We start from the raw sequence: 19,342 nt of genomic DNA on the forward strand, positions 1-19,342 counted from the left end.
ACACTGACTTTGGCAAAAACCATGAAAAATCAAATATCAACGCCAATTCATGAAAATTGGTAACTATGGAAATAAATCAATCCACAGTATATCTTATAAAGACTCTGTCATTGGCAAATCCAGATCATAGTAACAATAGCGGAATAGAATCATCTCTATGCTATAAATGCATTCCTGACCAATACATAAAAGATTGAACAAGGGAGATGACTCACCTGCTTGTTCTCCCTGTGATATTTCACCAAGGAATATGATAACAAACCATTCATGATCTTTACATAAAAGATTAAACAAGGGGGTTAACTCACCTGCTCGTTCTGCCTGTGATATTCCACCAAGGAATATGGTAACAAACCATTCCAGAGAATACTGGTACATAGGATCAATGTTGCCCATATCTGACACACAGAAGAACAGGATCTGAGTATTAACTGCCACAGGAATGTACTGACTCCTGGTCTGATCAATGTCTTTCTCAGTCTGCTCAGCTACCAACACTTTAGCCTACCAAAAAAAACCCCAAAGTATTATTTTGTATCATAAGTCTTCTTGTTTAAGAGTCCTCTAAAATTTAAGAAGGTAAGAATGAAGTACCTGTGGCATAGGTCTATTTTTTGAAAGGCAGTTTTTGGTATATGCCATTTCTATGTGAAGTGTAAAGACTTTGGAAACCTCGTTTATAAAAAAAAAGAAATCTCCCTCTTAAAATAGTCTCCTTTTAAAGGAGTTCTGAATATACCTACCGGAGGTATTAAACTAAATTTTGTAATAAATCACCCTCTTTTATCTATAAATAAATATAAAGGCATAGAAGTAACAAACACTGTAATGCATAAATGATTTCTTTTCACATAATAGCAAAGAACCCAAGATATTCAACTGAAATGTCCTTATTTAATACAATATCTTCAAATAACAGCTGATGCTTAATTATAAAATGTGTATGGTAAATTTAATACTGTGTCTTTTTATCAACCACAAGGTACTGTAAAAGTGATAATTTCCTTGCAATATTGATGCAATTTTTTTTTCTTCGTAAATTTGCACATAAAATAATAACTGAGGCCTTAACATCAGTATCATTGATATGTACGAGGGATATTTTTTCACATTCAATGTTAATGCAAAATAAGATAAATTAACTCTTGTAGGAAATTTCCAAATATGAATTATAATAAAATATGAAACTGTCATACCTGAATTTCCATAGATTTAACTTTTGAAGCATCAAGAGTATTGATGAGATCTATATCGTCTACAGGGCTTCCTTCTGATGAACTCAGTCTCTCTAGAATTCTGTCTTCAATTTCCTTTAATTCCTGTTTCATTTTAGCATTGCTTACAATAAGTTGATTCTTAGCTTCCTCAAGATCTGGACGTTCCTCTGCCACCACAATACCCAACATCTGATCTTCCAATCCACTGGAAAACAAAGGAGTAATTATAATTTTTATTATGATAACATTTTGAAATTTTAATTAACTGATTACAAGATTCAAAGTTTTCTTTGCAACAAAAATTCAAGGTTTTTTTTGGTTTTTTTTTCAAATACATTAATCAAATTTTATGGAAGTATTAGAAGAAATAGATAAAGAAACCATAAGTTAATTTTGACTGTAAAAAATTAATGTTCGGACCTTTTCAGAACAAATCACCTTCCTTAAGAACACTGCAAAGACCTTTGTCATGGTCAACCTAGTGCTTTATTCATTAGCATAAATAACCTGCCTCTTACAAACTTTTCAAAGACTACACTAATAATTTGAATAAGACATGGTTAAGGGAACAGAAATACTACAATTTTAAAAACATGCCGCCAAACATTAGAGTTTTATCTCAATTTCGAGGGCTTTTAATAACTGAAATAAAATTCCCAGCTTTTTCCAGTTTTCAAGGTAGAATGGTAACTTAGTTGATTCCAGATGTAATATATAGATGGAAAATTGCTACTGAATTATAAATGTGAATTTTTATAATTGAAAGCCCTGATACGGTCACATTCATCACATCAATAAAAACATTGCGACGACGATAAGTTTGTTTTTTTAAACGACCTTGAATATCCATGAGGGTCTTGCACAGTCAGTATAATTTCTGAATTATCAGTATATAAAGTTGACATTTTCACCTACCTTGGTGACAGTGTAAAATTGACCAAGGTGACTTTAGTTGAGACTTCAGGTGTGTAATGTGGATTAGGCATTTTTGTTGTGATGTAGAATTTGAAGTCGTGATGATAGGGGATAATAGCATCTCCCAGTTTGATTACCAAGCTTCCTTGCTGTTTGAATGTCTGAAAAACAAGTTACGATAATATATCATTAGTCTTTACTATAAAAAAAACTAAGTTTAAGTTATAGCTCACTTTAAAAATTAAAATTGACTTCTGCATGTAATCCAGGTGATATAAAATCAAAGATGTTGTTAATATTCTTACTATTTTATTTATTGTCTGTTTAGTTAATGCATCAATGTAAATATAACGGAATTTGATGAGACTGTCATCAAAGTGAGAGGGTTAGGTTAGCGCTATAAAACCAGGCTTAATCCACCATTTTCTACATTTGAAAATGCCTGTACCAAGTCAGGTATATGACAGTTCTTGTCCATTCGTTTTTGATGCGTTTTGTTATTTGATTTTGCCATGTTATTATGGACTTTCCGAATTGATTTTCCTCTAAGTTCAGTATTTTTGTGATTTTACTTTATAATATAATAAAACAAAAATAAAAAAATAAAAATTTGACTGCTGCACAGTCTAACTTTTTATTTCACCACTGTATTGCAATGGAAAGATATGTATGTCTAGACATCCAATAAAATGGGCATCTAAATTTTTATCTTAGTAGATGTTGTGCAAAGTAATGTTTGAAAGTAGAAATGCAACCCCGATTTCTGCAACCATAGGAATTTTAAAATTATGCATTCCTTTCAGGGTCACTAATGTGTATGCAAAAGTATCAAAGCAAATTTAACTTCTTAAGCAAGTTATCAAAAACTTCTGTTATCAAAATGTGGATACCAAAATTGACAAGGGAGAAAAACGATTGTAAAAACAATACTTCTTGTTCAACAAAATCACTAATTATTAATTTTGGAGCTTTGTGTTGCCATAGAACCCTTGAAAAAAGCTGACATACCTGTTTTAGAAGTATAGGTTCCAAGGCAGGATCAAGTTCAACACCAATATTCTCTAGTAGACATGGTTTACCAAATCTTACAGCATTCTCCAATGATCTCAGGAAATCTTTATCAGACAACTTGATCACATCTAAGCCATTATCTCTTTCCTGCAAAATTAAGAGAAAATTATGAAATAAATACATATTAGACACAAAAAGTTCCTAAGAATAGCCGTAACTTTCATAATATGTAAAATATTCATGTAATTTTAGTATGAAACAAAAGCTTAATGACTGGGATCACTATCTAACCAGTGTGCTCTTATATGCAATTAGAGGTGTGTTCCAATTTTCTAGGACATAAGGTATTGTTTACACATGAAACGACTGTTACTTGATTTAAAATTTGAGAAAAAATGGCTATGAATGCTGGAAAGTACTGATTTTATCATCGAAAGCAATTAGGCCATGAACTTTGTAGTGTCATGCAATAACCCTCTTATTGTATAGCAATATCATATTTGAAAGTAAAAATTGGTTTAAACTAAGATTTTGTCGTTGATGACGTCATGAATTTTGAAGATTTATTGCACGCTAATTTTTGGTTACTTTATGTGTGAAATATTATATTGCTATGCAATAATATGAATTACAATCTAACAGTAAATCACACTTTTAATAAACTGTCTGAAGACAATTACTATTTTTCTCCTCTTTTTCTTAACTTAATACAATGTAATTATATTACATACCAGATTTTTAACCCATTTATTAGCTTGTCCTTGAGGGTCAATAAACAGAGGCCATCTCCTAGAATACTGCACAATGACACCATTCTCCACTGACAGGTTATCCTTAGGTAAACCTGCAATCTGCCAGCTACGAACTTTGACTGGGTCACTCATGGTAGAGATCAAGGATGGATCATCTGTTCTGGGGACTTTTAATTTGTCTAGTTCTTTTACCCAATCGTCAAACATCCTTTGTCTGAAATCTCCCTGAAAAATTGGGTTGAACATTATTATTCTTAAAATCTTCTGAAAACATTTAGTTCTTAACATAAAAATATTATCAAACTCACAACTCTCTGGTAAAAACTACTACAAATTTTTAAATGGCATACCTGCCAACTCTCATTTACACTAGAAAACATCAATCTTTGTTTAAAATATCAAATAAAAGAGATGTAGGGCACATATTGTTGTGCCAAAGCATTTTACCTTAATTTACTTTCGTGATAGAAGTTATTACGTTGTTTAATGCACATAGTTTGTGCAGTTCATTTTTATATTTCATAATTCCCGCAATATTTTGGTAATGATTTTACCGGGAGTTCGTAGCACATTTTAGGTTGTCATTCGCGACTCAGATGTTATGCGGAGTAATTTTCATAGGAACTGCATAACAAATCATTTATATATGTTAAAGTTGTATGGAATTACCTTTTACACATTCATTTATAACGATAATCTTTCATAATTGTAGTCTTTTGCTACACAGCGTTCATGTTTACATTGTAACTGTTAACCGGAAGTAGGGAATATCTATTTTTGTGTATTCACTTTGTAAACTAGGTCTACTATAGTCAGTTTCAAATTTGGATGCTAACGATCAGCTGCTTTACGAACTTCAGATATAACTTTTCAGATTAGGTATTTTATAGGTAATTACATACGTAGAGAATATTTAAATACTATTTATTGTAAATTGCAATACATTTATTTCTGTTATAATAAACGGAATATATTTTACACCAGTTTTCATTCATTGCTTTGAAATTGGTAAACTTGATAAACGGTCGGCGCTTAGTAAGAAAGTAAAAATAACCAAAATGCATTCAGAAGGCAACATACTATCTTCAACAATGGACACGTGTCTATAGCGGAGTTTAATTCATTGGTTGTCATTTGTTGATGTGGTCCTTTAATTCAGTGGTTGTTGTTTGTTTATGTGTTTCATATTTGTTTTTCATTCATTTGTCTATATAAATAAGGCTGTTAGTTTTCTTGTTTGAAATGTTTTACATTGTCGTTTTGGGGCCTTTTATAGCTGACTGCTGTATGGAATTTGCTCATTGTAAAAGGGCCTATAGTTGTTAATTTCTGTGTCATTTTGGTCTCTTGCGGACAGTTGTCTCATTGGCAATCATACCACATCTTCTTTTTTATATTCATAAATATCTTTTGTTTTTTATATAGATTAGACCGTTGGTTTCCCCGTTTAAATGGTTTTACACCAGTAATTGTTTGGGGCCCTTTATAGCTTGCTGTTCGGTGTAAGCCAAGCCTCTTGTGTTGAAGACCAAACTTTGATTTATAATGGTTTACTTATACAAATTATGACTTGGATGGAGAGTTGTTTCATTGGCACTCATACCACATCATTTTATATCTATTAAAGCTATGAACTGTCTGTAGATATAGGAAGATGTGGTGTGAGTGCCAATGAGACAACTCTCCATCCAAATAACAATTTATAAAAGTAAAACATTATAGGTCAATGTACGGCCTTTAACACGGAGCCTTTGCTCACACCGAACAAACGACAACTACTGTACATCAGATTCCTGACTTAGGACAGGTGCAAACATTTGCAGCGGGATTAAACGTTTTAATGGCACCAAACCTTCTCCCTTTTTCTGAAACAATTGTATAACATCACAACATAGAGAAACACACGATAAAATATTAATTGGAAGGCTTAACTCAATCAAAAAACGTAAATTAATGGTCTTAATGTAAAAACTTACAGTGAATGGACCAAGATAAGCTATGTAAGCAGACGAAATTAACACATCTCCCACATAGTTATCAATAACTTTCTCCAATGTTTCTACTGATTCCTTCCATCTTTCCTTTTCATCTGCTAAACCACCAATCAGCTGTACAAGAAATCAAAGTACATATCATATCTGATATACAATTATTGATAAACAATTTAGGAATGAGCTACTTTTAGGATAGTAAAAATTGGAATGTTATTAGTATTTAATTCTACCATTGTATATTTTAATTATCAATGTGCAAATAACTTTCAAAATATACAAAACTTTGGGGACCTATCTCATTTTTAATTCAATTACAAGGTTACATCACCAACCACACCAAAAAAAAAAGGAACCCCCAAAAAATTAACAAAATAATATATCTAAAACATTGCTACTTAAAATATTAAACATCAGAATTTTCAAAAATTTTAATTTCATTTATATATGTAAATATATATATAAAAAAAAAAGGACCCCAAAAAAATTAACAAAATAATATATCTAAAACCTTGCTACTTAAAATATTAAACATCAGAATTTTCACAAATTTTAATTTCATTTATATATGTAAATATATATTTATATATATTGTAAGCGTGACCTTTATTTCAGAATAAACATGAATGAGACAACATACTAACAACTGTATAGCTTAAGAAACCCCAATATACCTTATCTGCTCTGATGAGTCTTTCCTCACATTCCTTGCACTTGTTTTCTAGTTCGTCCTTCTTTCGAACGACATCTTCATATTTCTCCTGAAGTGTAGCAATACCTTCTGTTACTTCATTTAGCCTCTGTCTAGCAGCATCCAATATACGCTGAGTTTCAGCTAATTCTTCTGACGCTTGACGAAGCTTTTCTCTCTTTGGGGCTACACCTCTTGCAACAAAGTGATATTTGTGCATAGCTCTTGCCCACATGCAGATTGATGTACAGGCCTTAGATACCTACAATACACATTGAATGGGTGAATATCTATTTCAGTACACATTTTTAAAGGCAGTTCATTTAAAAAATAAAAAAATAAAAAAAATAAAAAAATAAAATCATATATGATAGGTTTTCATTAAAATAGTGTGTTCCACCATTCCATTGGCAATGCAATTCTCTAAAACTGATTTTTTTTTTAAATAGTTTGTTAATTTTTGTCTGAAAATCAGATTTTCTATTTTCCCAAAAAAAAAAATGTAAATGCCATTATTTCTTTCTCTCGATCAGATAGCAGATGCCAACAGTTATCAGTCAAATGGTTAGTACCAGTTTTATAAGTCAAATGATAAGTACCAAAGTTATCAGTCAAAAACTTAGTACCAAAAGTTATCAGTAACATGTTATCAGTGAAAGGATGAAAAGGAATGCATTTCATTACTGTAAATTCAGAAATTATTTCGATGTTTTTATTATTGCGACAGTGTCTTGCACATGAGAAACGGGAAATGATTAAATACCTTTGCAATAGCAGCTGGTGTGAATGCTTCATCATCAATGTATGGCTGGATTCTTTTAATACAATCATCAGGGATGTTATCTTTGTCATACTTGAACAAACTTTCAAGGAATTTACCGGGGTCACTCAGCTGTGCTTTACCTACGTCCCAGTAATCATCTACCTTTTGTCCTGGCTGAAATGAAATATTTAAAAGACTATTTATTTTTTGGACCAATCAAATTTGAGGATTTTTGTTATCACCCTGTTCTTGAGTTTATAATCACAAATTTTATAATTGATGATGTTTGAGTGATAGCCAGTAGGAAATATTTCAAATATGTTACCACATTTAGAGCAGCTTAGGTTATAAAATATTCTCTTTAGTTTATGTGTTGAAATAAACATTTTTTTTAATAGGGTTGAAAAGTCTTAATTGTAATATGCATTTTATTATAAAGTAATAACACATAACATTCTTTAGTGTACTGAAATAACATTTAACATATAGTACTTTTATGTGTAGTAACAATAACTTTCTTGCTATACAGTATTTCATATCATTCTGACTCCCTATGGGGAGCCCCAGTGTGATAACTACCTTATCTCCAGCAACTCTCTTTGGTTTGATACCCTTCATTATACAAACAGCCTCTATGACCATTCTAACTCCCTGTGGTGGGTTGTTAAGGGACTTGACTTCCACGACATCAGTCTTAGACAATGACTTCAAACTGGCTACAGCTGCATCCTATAAAATATAACATTTGACTGAATATTCAAGTGTACCCAGTAATAGTTTTATATTTGAGCTACTATAGATTTATTTATTTTTTCATGGGTGTCAATTTTCGTGGATTACTGAGAACTTGTGGATATTTGATTTCGTGGTTTTGCCAATCTCTGTATACAAAGCCTATCAAAAATATGATATTCGTTGAATATTTGAATTTGTGGATCACCTGTACCCACGAAACCCACAAAAATTGGTATCCAACGAATAATAATGAAACCACAATGTGAAGTAAAATGTAAAGGGATCATTGATTCTAAGTTATTATTCTAAAACTCAAGCAAGTGAACATATACAGTTGAACCAGCTATAAAGGTCACTGCTATCAAGGGAAAATCTTTTTATCTCCTTGTTGTAGTTCTATGGCATTTTGAACCTCAATTCAAAGCATTCTTTAGTCTTCAGGGTGACAGTTATTTACAGGTTTGACTGAACAAATGTACTTCAAATTTAACGTGTTATGCTTCTATGTTATCTTCCTCAGTGGATTCCTTATTTTTCGTTGGATACCAATTTTCCAAGATTTCGTGGGTACAGGGGAACCAAAAATTTAAATACAAATTTTTAAAGGAATATATAGAAAATTTAACCAAACCACATATTTAAATATCCACGAACATGCAAGTTTCCTCAATTTATAAAAATTGGTACCAATGAAAATAAATGAATCCACAGTACTTGATAAAAAGGTGTATGATTGATTGATTGTTGTTGCTTTAGCGTCACTTTAAAAAACCATATTTCAGCTATTTCTTGGCGGCCAGTATTTTTATCAGTGGTGGAAGCAGGAGTGCCATGAGAAAACCATGACCTTCAATAGGAAAACTGACTATCCTAGTAAATTAAGATTGGAGTTGAGTGCAACTGCACATGCCTAGTTCGAACTCATTTCAGTGTTGACTGGCTTGTGATTATAGTAGAACTACTTAGACCACTTGGCCACCTATGCCCCTAAAAATTGTTTGAGTTAAACTGCTGAAAACTTACCAAGGCAGGCAAGGCTTCATTAAGATCTCGTTGAGCATCATCAGCAATGGCCTGTGTTTCTTTAGCCTTGATTGTAGCTGATGCTTCTTCTTTTTGTACCACTGCTTTTGTTTCATTAGCAACAACCTGAAAACAAAGTCAATGAAAAGGTGTATTAAAATAAACTATTTTTTTAATTCCACAAAACAGAATTATTACTGTAAATTCAGAAATTATTGCAAGGTTTTAGTTATTGCGAATAATGCAACAGAGTTGTAAACGCAATAATTAAAGCTCGCATTTTGTAATATTTTAACTGAATTAAGCATGACTTTTCTCAAAATCGTAAAAAAATTAAAATCGCATTTAAGTTTAAATGACAAAATCACAATAATAAATGCAAGCAATAATTTCTGAATTTACAGTAATGTTATTGTATAAATCTGGAATATAAATATATCTGGAATATAAATTAATCTGGAATATAAATCTGGAAAATAAATCTGGAATATAAATTAATCTGATGTACAGTAGTTGTCGTTTGTTTATGTAATATATACGTGTTTCTCGTTTCTCGTTTTGTTAATATAGATTAGACCGTTGGTTTTCCCGTTTGAATGGTTTTACACTAGTAATTTTGGGGCCCTTTATAACTTGTTGTTCGGTGTGAGCTAAGGCTCCGTGTTGAAGGCCGTACTTTAACCTATAATGGTTTACTTTTTAAATTGTTATTTGTATGGAGAGTTGTCTCATTGGCACTCACACCACATCTTCCTATATCTATATGCATAGAGATTAGAAAGATGAATTTTATTCTTTTTTTTCAATTTTAAAAATATTCTTTTCATACTTTTGTTGCTTATTTATCCTATACTTCATTTTTTTTTTAAATAGATAATATACTGTAGAATGAAAAAACAAATCCTGAATCCTGAATTCCGTTAAAAGTAAAGCATTCTTTCCCAGAACTTGAGCGATTTACCAATAGTTCCGGAGTTCTGATAAGTGTATATCCAAAATAAAAAAAAAAAGGCAAGATCCTGATGCCGAGAAAAGATCCTTCCATCCCTCTCTCAGGTTTATTAACTAGTTTATATATATAACTTACTGTATCTTTAGAGATTTGTTCCATAGTAGATACTGACTCTTTGACAGCCTCTTCGAGTAAAGGTTTCATGGAAGCTAATTCATCTTGTAACTTGTCTACTTCTTCTGCTGTTTTCAACAACTATATTAAATACATAATCTTTTGTTAAAATTTTAATTCAATATATGTTTACATATACAATTAGATATTTTTAAAGGACACATTTCTCTTCAGACTTTTCAATAGGTTATAGGGGATATTAATCATTAAAGGGAAATTCCGCGATTTTTTACTTATCATCTAATTATGTTCATCTTAACATAAAAAACACATTTGCAAAGTTTTAAATTTACATTCCTTCTAATAACGGAGAAAATCAAGTATTTGTAACTTTTTTGGTTGAATTCTCGAGTGGGTCGTGACGTATTAGCCCGATTTATTGAATTCTGGGAAAAAATAAAATCTGTTTAACTCTTATAGCTTATCGACAATATACGTAATTAAAAGCGCACAGCTGACGAATGGTCGAAGTTATAAACCACAATATAAGAATGAACGAAAGTGAATATGCATATATATACCGTTTTGTATTGATTGAATTAAACTCTTATAAAATTATCTCTAGTAAATGTTTTTGAATAAATTTAATTAATTATTGTTGAGATTTTTTTCATAAAATATTTATTGAACATTTTTACTGATATTGAACTGAAAATATTTCAGTTCTATTTACCGTTATTGTTTTGATAATCATTTCAATGCAACTAATGTGTGAGCAGAGTGTGTATATTATTTTGTAAAGGTCACTGTATATTTCTCGGCTTGAGGTCAATTCGTTTACCTTGTAGCTATTTAGCCGCAGGTGTGAGTTCAAGCGTACACAGGTATAAATGTTGTTATTTGGAAAGGATAAATAGAAAGGATTAGAGTATATGCTGTCATGATGTTAATACACTAAGATTAAATACACGATGAGAATAAAGATACAATAATTAAATTGTGTAAATTAATTGAAAATAAAATTCAGATTCGTAATTCCGAAAGTGTATAAAAATAAAAGGAAACAATTTTTGATTACTTTCTTAGCGGCAATTGGCGTAAAGATTCAAATATGAAGCAAAAAATAGTAGTTTTAATCTTTAATAAAAACTAAATGCAATATTACCCAATTTGATATACCATTGTACATCTGTTTGATATCATTGACTTTACCGGAATTTCTTAACTTGTATTCAAATCTGGCTGTGTTTAAATGCTAACAAGAGGCTGTCACAACGACAGCAAACCGGATTTATTAATATTTATTTGTGTCCTGGCAATATCACAAGAACCATTACTGATGAATAGTGAAAGTGAAAATCGTCAATATCAAATTTGACCTCCATTTTGTCATCAGTATCAACATCTTAAAATTTGAAAAGCTTAGATTGAATGGTTCATGAGTAAATGCAACAACGTGAATGGAAACGCCATTTCACAATCTTTCAAGAACCATAACTCCTGAACAGTAAAAGTCAAAATCGTCATTATTGAACTTGACCTCTAATTTGCCATCAGTAACAACATATAAAAATTTCAAAAGCTTTGGTTGAATGGTTCATGAGAAAATGCACGGACATGACTGGAAACACCATTTTTCAATCTTTCAAGAACCATAACTCCTGAACGGTAAAAGTCAAAATCGTCATTATTGAACTTGACCTCTACTTTGTCATCAGTAACAACATATTAAAATTTGGGAAGCTTTGGTAAAACAGTTCATGCGTAAATGCACGGACACGACTTGAAACACCATTTTTCAATCTTTCAAGAACCATAACTCCTGAACGGTAAAAGTCAAAATCGTCATTATTGAACTTGACCTCCATTTTGTCATCAGTAACAACATATTAAAATTTGGGAAGCTTAGGTAGAACAGTTCATACGTAAATGCACGGACACGACTAGAAACTCCATTTTTCAATCTTTCAAGAACCATAACTCCTGAACGGTAAAAGTCAAAATCGCCATTATTGAACTTGACCTTCATTTAGTTGTCAGTAACAACATATTAAAATTTTAAAAGCTTTGGTTGAACGGTTCATGAGTTAATGCACGGACAACATTTGATTGCCGCCCGCCCGCCCGCCCGCCCGCCCGCCCGCCCGCCCGCCGTACATCCCCAAATCAATAACCGACATTTTTGTCACAAAAATCCGGTTAATAAAACTATTGCAATTTTAAAGTTTTTAATTGACAAAAAAATACAACATACAACATGCATAATTTTTTTTTAGTTTCTTTTTAACATTTTATTCTTACATAATTAAATTCATTTGACAATCATTTACACGAACTTTTTGTGAAAAGAATACTAATTATCTAAGCTAAGGCATTATATCTTTTGAGGATTTTTGAGGATTTTTAAAAAAATTCTATGATAATAGTTGTGCAATGTTGAACATGATAGCCGTCATTAATCCAAATAAGTAATACAGTAGTTGTAATAAAAGTTATACTTTAGTCATGCATTACAGATATTGACGAATTTATAATAGTTCGTTCATACATCGTTGTTCATGAAACAATCATTATTAGTATACATGTAAGTTTCCTGACGTATAAGAGCCATTGAGGATGAGCTCCAGAGAAATCAGACTAGTTGCGTTTCGTTCGTTTGTTTGTTGGGAAAGGAGAGGAAATGCAACCGCTTGTACAGATAAACGACAGAATTACCATACAAGCATTTATATTCAACACAATCAGAAAGAGTTCCCATCGTTAGACGGGGAATATGAAGGCTTCCAAGAATGAACAAGTGACATGTCTAACTCTGAACAGTTAGAGAACAGACTATCGACATCGAACGCTTGTTCTTGATATTTGAAACTGTATGCATATATATACGTATACGTTTATGATATAGTGATGAGTTCTGACAAAAACTAAATTCCTTCATGGTTATATCTTGCCATACGTTTATATTGGTTTGTAAGGTGATTACTCAAAATCGTTATTTGAAAATCCTGTTTGTGAGATGTAGATTCATTTCAATACAGAAATTTCGTCTATATATTTCACAAGTGTATAACACGGAGAAGCTCTGAAGGTTCATTACTCCCATTTTGTTTGGGTGTGAACCATCGATGTTTACAGCAATATCAAGGAATAAGGTGATGATGGTAGAAAGAACTATGGGCGTCATGTGGCAAATATTACATGCATATCGGACAATGAGTTGTCAATCTGTATGAAAAGTTTTCCAATACAACCATATTATTGAGAAGGAATGTTTACATGCTATACTCTCGTACTAGTATTACAGGGTTCTTGTGGCGTTCACCTTAGACACACATCGTTTTAACGATGTTTAAAAAAAGACAGAACCAATTTAATGTCATATTTCCCTATTTTTTAAATATAACTAAAATTCTTTTATCTGACAAGAATATCCCTATTTAGCGAACAAGTAATTTATTCTTTTTTCGGTTATTGAATACCAAGAAAGAAAATAAATCCCGAAATTAATTTGAAACTTTGATACTCAAAAGTTTCCCAGCAAAATATTCACATCCCCTGGGGATAATTAGTGTTCGTCCAGTGGCATATATAACAATTGTGATGACGAATTCCTTCCTTTGTTTGAGAACAATCTTATTGAAATATAAATCTGGTATTTTCCTAGGTCCACAGCTTCAATGAACCAAAGCAAAAGTTATACATCGACCTGTATTTAAATCAAATTGGTTCTCTTCTTCTTTTGGTATACAACTGTAGTCTATCGACATTCGATGATTACATACTGTTGGCATACGTTGGCTAGTCTATTTACAACACTTTTACCCCTATTTATTCAAAATATATGTTTTTTTCTTATGTTCAATGTATACACGTATATATTTTAAATTGCGCTATAGTTCCGTAACTTTATATCCAGTCGTATAAACGAATCGTCGGCAAGTGCGTACATTTTTTTAAATCAATATTTCTGGTCTGTTCCAATCTGTCCTTCACTATTGACAATGACTATATATTACATTTTCCCAAATTCACCCTTGGAAAAAATATTTAAATAGATTTTAATTTCATCAAATCTTATTTTTTGGGTATTATTTATATATTATGAATTATATTCTTTACACCAGAAATGTTATTTATAAACAAGCGTATGAGTTTAGTAATGACAAGTAAGACAGAGTTGTATATTATACATCTGATAGTTCAAAATGGAAAGTTATAAGTTATAAGTTATCAGCCGTGTACACTGATCAATACCTGCAGAAGTGAAACGATGCATGAACTTGCAAGCCCGACAGGAAATCGCTTGAATACCTGGACGTGTCACCTCACACCCCTCACAATACCTTTTGAAGTAATACCTTTAGCCATGCTGGTGATCAGATAAGGGAAGATCAAAATATATTTGAAAAAAGTTTATTACTTTAAAGAATTATGAACAAATTAGATTTTCGAAAACAATTTTCACGGAACACTTATTTATGATTTCAACTTTGACTTTTCACCTAATTCCAATATCAACAGTTTAAAAACAACAGACCATGGTAATTTAAAAAAAGTAAGAATATTTTCCGTATCAAGTTAGTTAGTCGTATTAAACAACCGTACGATTGACAAGATATCGACACGCAATTACGACTACATCGGTTACTGTAGTTTTGTTTCTTTGTGGTTTATAGACATATCGTTTTTATTCATCGGGAAAGAAGACAAGATGGCGGATCTCGGAAAAATTGATACTCTAAATTTAAAATCGATGGTGATCGCTTATCTAGCGGAATAAAACTTTAATATCTATGAATTTGAACATTTTTATACAGAATGAACATAATATCAATTTTTGATTTTTTTGCGAAGTTTCCCTTTAAGAATGCATCATGAAAAAGGGAGATAACTCTTGACTTAACAATAGAATTTATATTTAATTTTTTGACAAATATTTTGCACACAATTTTTTTTTACAATAACTAGTTTTTATTTTATTTCAGTTGTACCAGTAAGATTTAATGAAAATAAAATCTCTGTTTATTTTTCACCATGCATCTTCATCACAATAGACTCGGTCTGGTTTTCAGAAATGGCTATTCTTAAATAACTATTGGTAAAATTCACAAATCTAACAGACCAGTTGCAAGAAAATCAGACAACATATAATTCTCTGGTTTTGCTTCGTCTTTAGTTTTCTATGTTGTGTTTTATGCAGAGGCGGATTTAGGGGGGGGGGGGGGGGGGCCTTTTTTGGAAAAAATTTGGTTGCTTATATAGGGAATCATAGAAGCGTGACTGGAGCAGGCCCCCTCTTAGGCAGTCAGTAGGCCCCCCACTTATGAAAATTTCTGGATCTGCCAGTGTTATGTACTGTTGTTAGTCTTTTTGCCATGGCAGGTTAGTTTGTTTTCCACTGATGAGTTTAAATTTTCCTTTGGTATCTTTCGTCACTCTTTGTATGAGAACTATACTATACCTTATCTAAACCAGTTTTCAGTCTGTTTCTAGATCTATTCAGTTCCGTTTTCTTCAATCCAACGAGACGAGAGAATATTCCTAACAATTCTAGGTAACTGGTAGGTGTGACATAGTTGTGACGATTTAATTCGGCCAAGAATTTTTGTGTATAATTAAATACTGACACCTGGATTTCTTGACACATTGTAACCTAAATAAATAAATAAAAATATGATGAAATTAAGCTGATTTATATAAGTTTTTTCTTCAAAGAAACAGGAATACTATGCTTCTTTATCAATGCAAAAACCTTAAAAAAAAAATTCTTACGGTTGATTTCTTAAATTTGTGGTAAACTTTTAACCATGAAATCTACACCAGCCTTAACAGTAATTATGATCCTCATTATGGTTCCCCCCCACCTAACCCCCAAATAGTTCTAGGGAATTTTTCACATATATATCAACTCAATATCACTATAACAATCAACCTTTGCAAAAGCCATCTTTCATTTCACTAAAAAAAATTATGAAATCGAATACTTGTAAGTAGTGAACATTTCAGTATTTCTTACAATCCATTTTGTTGTAAGATATTTTTTTGTGGAAAGAGTCCCGAGAACACTTAATTTTTACTAATGACCACCTGCTATAGAACAAATCTGATTAGTTTATAATAAACAGTGTAACCTGCCTAATCTGACACCAGAATATTCCAACATCCTGCTTTAACCGACACATTTTCATGGTTCCAAAATATGCCTATTATTGCAGAAAAAACCTCAGAATTTAGACTCCCTGCTTAATCAGACATTTTTTTCTTGTTACGCAGTGTGTCGGATAACACAGGTTACACTGTAATACAAATTTTCTTAAAAGGTCCAAATAGTCAAACTTACCAAGCCTTCCATAACATGATCGGTACAATCTAATTCTGGGATGTCATTAAGGAACCTCATTGCAACAGATCTCAGGGCATCGGCTGGCCACTCACTGAACCAATCAATTGTACAACAATTGACCAAAGCAGGGAACTGTCTGAGTCTGGCTCTGAAGATCTCACCAAGAGGGCTCATAGTGATTACAGTGTGAAGGTTACTTTTAACTCTCTTTGTATAGGCAGAAAACAAGTTAGTTTTAGTTGGTGGAAGACCTAAATCTTGAACGTACGGCTTCATAGCGGTAAAAATCTGTTCTTGGTCATCAAAAGCGTAAATATTGGGTACGTCACCAGCATTCAAAATGTTATTAATGTCTTCAAGGAATGATTCACTCTTTATTTGTGTGTCACTGAACAAAAACACCACAGGTTTGCTTTCTAAACCTGCTTTCATCATAACTTTTTTCAAATCCTCTTTCCATTCATTAATACCATAGTTTTTAGCCAATTCAATCTGGAAACAGTCGAATTCAGCAATATGGGCTGATAACCTTGTTAAACTTTGTCTACCGCTACCTCCCATACCAAGCAACAGAGCATTTCCTAACGGCTGTCTAATGACACGGCTGATTCGGCTGATATGCTTTACTGCATCCATAAACAATACAAGTTTCATCTGGGCTGTGTTGATTTGATTGTAATCATCTAATGATTCGTCTAGGACTTTGACCATTTTTACGTGATCTTCTATCTCAATGTATGGCTTGTTATCTCCTACACCAGACATGAAATCTCCATAAATAACTGGTTCCTTTGGAACAACTTCCTCAAACTCAATCTTGAAGTCAGTTTTCATTTTTTCTTTTATCAAGCTACCAAACCAGTTACGATCTTCATCATTGACGAGACGGTCTTGGAAAACACGACAACTTTCATGATACCAGAGTCTCAATAAGCTTGGCAATCCCTTAAAAAACAAAACAGTTATTATTAATTTCATTAAACTAATGCTTATGAGATTTCATTCAATCAATTTGACTTTAAAGGATGTAGTCAAACCTGTAAGTAAATAAAGATTTTTTTTCAACTAAAAGAACTAATCCATTTATCAGAATAAGATTTGTTTTCTCCATTAACTTGTGAATTAAAATGATTTCTAAACTCTGGTATATTAGAATTTTATAGACCCAGTATCTCAAAATATTCTGAGCATTTCCATTGAATTTACTAATGACTAATTACTAATTTAACTCAAAAGAGTGACGAAATCCTCTATTCATGAAACAAAAATGTTCTTATCCAGACAAAACCTCATTTATCTCGAAGGAGATTCGTTTGTCATGGTTAAATGACAGAGATCAAAGAGAACAAACAATGGGCAGATAACTAGTTTTAAAGGGAGATAACTGTCATCACTTTTTGTAAGATCAACCATCATCATCTCATTTTTTCTTAAAGGATATTTGTTTGTCAAGGTTTAAATGACACTAATCAAAAAGAACAAACCATGGGCAGATAACTAGCTTTAAGGGGAGATTACTTACATCAATTTTTGTAGGATCAACCATCAACATTCCCTGGAAAACTTTAGACAAATCTCCCAAATTGAAGGTATAATGAGATTTGGTGGGCATGGGCAGGAGCTGTGTGGTGATGGTGTTGTAGACAGAAATACATGTTGTAACTCATTTTAAAGGGAAATTACTTACATCAATTTTTGTAGGATCAACCATCAACATTCCCTGGAAAATTTTCAACAAATCTCTCAAGTTGAAGATATAATGAGATTTAGTGGGCGTGGGCAGGAGCTGTGTGGTGATCGCGTTGAAGACAGAAATACATGTTGTTACCATTTTAAGGGGTGATTACTTACATCAATTTTGGTCGGATCAACCATCAACATTCCCTGGAAAACTTTGGACAAATCTCTCAAGTTGAAGGTATAATGAGATTTGGTGGGCGTGGGCAGGAGCTGTGTGGTGATGGTGTTGTAGACAGAAATACATGTGGTTACCATTTGGTCTACATGTTGCTGCATAGCAGGAACTGTGAATGAAAAAAATCATAAATTATGATAGTAAATATATTGCTGTATGCGATAGAGGTTAATCCTGGGAAAATGTATGGAAGAAATAAACAGCATATATATTTTTCTGTAGGCAATAGGACTGAAAGTAAATACAGTTCTGTTTCAAATGGAAAAAAAAATTATGGGTATAAAAAAATATGTTGTCCAACATGCATTTTTCCCCTCAGCATACCATCTTCATATATTTAAATTAGGTATCATCCTTTGTATTTAATAGGTACATTGCATTACTAGAAGGGACTACAGAAATGGCATTTTACTTTATCAAATAAAACCTTCAATTGTATCTTTCAGGTAAAAATAGGTTCTTCATATGAAATTTTGTGATTTTTACTTTATACCTTAGATTAATCAATTTGCTTGAATCAGCCTCTAAGTTGGAAAACATCCAATAAATCAATGTGTATATAATTCACAGTATACTTAAAAACCACAAATAGTAACTCTTAACATTAAAATGTAATCAATGTATCATACCCTAATTTCCTAATACTAAGGACTTTTTCACAATACCCCTACATATTTAGCTAATCATGATATTTTCTACGAAAACAAATACTGCCTGTAAAATTTATATAGTACTGTCTTAGTTACCATGGTTACTATATAAATAATATATAAAGAGAAAAATCCAATTATTGAGTCATAAATTCTTGGTAAATTTTTCCTACTGTTATACACATTTTCAATTTTTAAACAAGTATGTTGAAATTATAGAGATACGTTGAACAGAAGATGCAACAGTCAGAAAATATGATGGAAAAATAT

The 19,342-nt window shown here is 32.0% G+C and overlaps 1 protein-coding gene across 11 annotated transcripts in view; it reads right to left on the bottom strand.

The window, feature by feature from the left end:
- LOC139492172 (dynein axonemal heavy chain 1-like) overlaps window positions 1-19,342 on the bottom strand; it is a 112,928-nt gene that overhangs the window by 33,220 nt on the left and 60,366 nt on the right. For all 11 annotated transcript variants that reach the window (XM_071280336.1, XM_071280326.1, XM_071280335.1 and 8 more), the window contains 14 exons: window positions 18,359-18,531; window positions 16,505-17,452; window positions 15,626-15,817; window positions 10,186-10,305; window positions 9,099-9,224; window positions 7,920-8,069; window positions 7,341-7,514; window positions 6,561-6,839; window positions 5,872-6,003; window positions 3,875-4,120; window positions 3,141-3,290; window positions 2,133-2,293; window positions 1,197-1,422; window positions 309-504 (listed from right to left, as the gene is read on the bottom strand). In XM_071280336.1, the coding sequence (XP_071136437.1) occupies window positions 309-504; window positions 1,197-1,422; window positions 2,133-2,293; window positions 3,141-3,290; window positions 3,875-4,120; window positions 5,872-6,003; window positions 6,561-6,839; window positions 7,341-7,514; window positions 7,920-8,069; window positions 9,099-9,224; window positions 10,186-10,305; window positions 15,626-15,817; window positions 16,505-17,452; window positions 18,359-18,531 (3,273 nt within the window). The remainder of the gene's footprint in view (window positions 1-308; window positions 505-1,196; window positions 1,423-2,132; window positions 2,294-3,140; window positions 3,291-3,874; window positions 4,121-5,871; window positions 6,004-6,560; window positions 6,840-7,340; window positions 7,515-7,919; window positions 8,070-9,098; window positions 9,225-10,185; window positions 10,306-15,625; window positions 15,818-16,504; window positions 17,453-18,358; window positions 18,532-19,342) is intronic.

This window comes from Mytilus edulis, chromosome 10 (genome assembly GCF_963676685.1).
Source record: "Mytilus edulis chromosome 10, xbMytEdul2.2, whole genome shotgun sequence".
NCBI classification, from domain to species: Eukaryota; Metazoa; Mollusca; class Bivalvia; order Mytilida; family Mytilidae; genus Mytilus; species Mytilus edulis.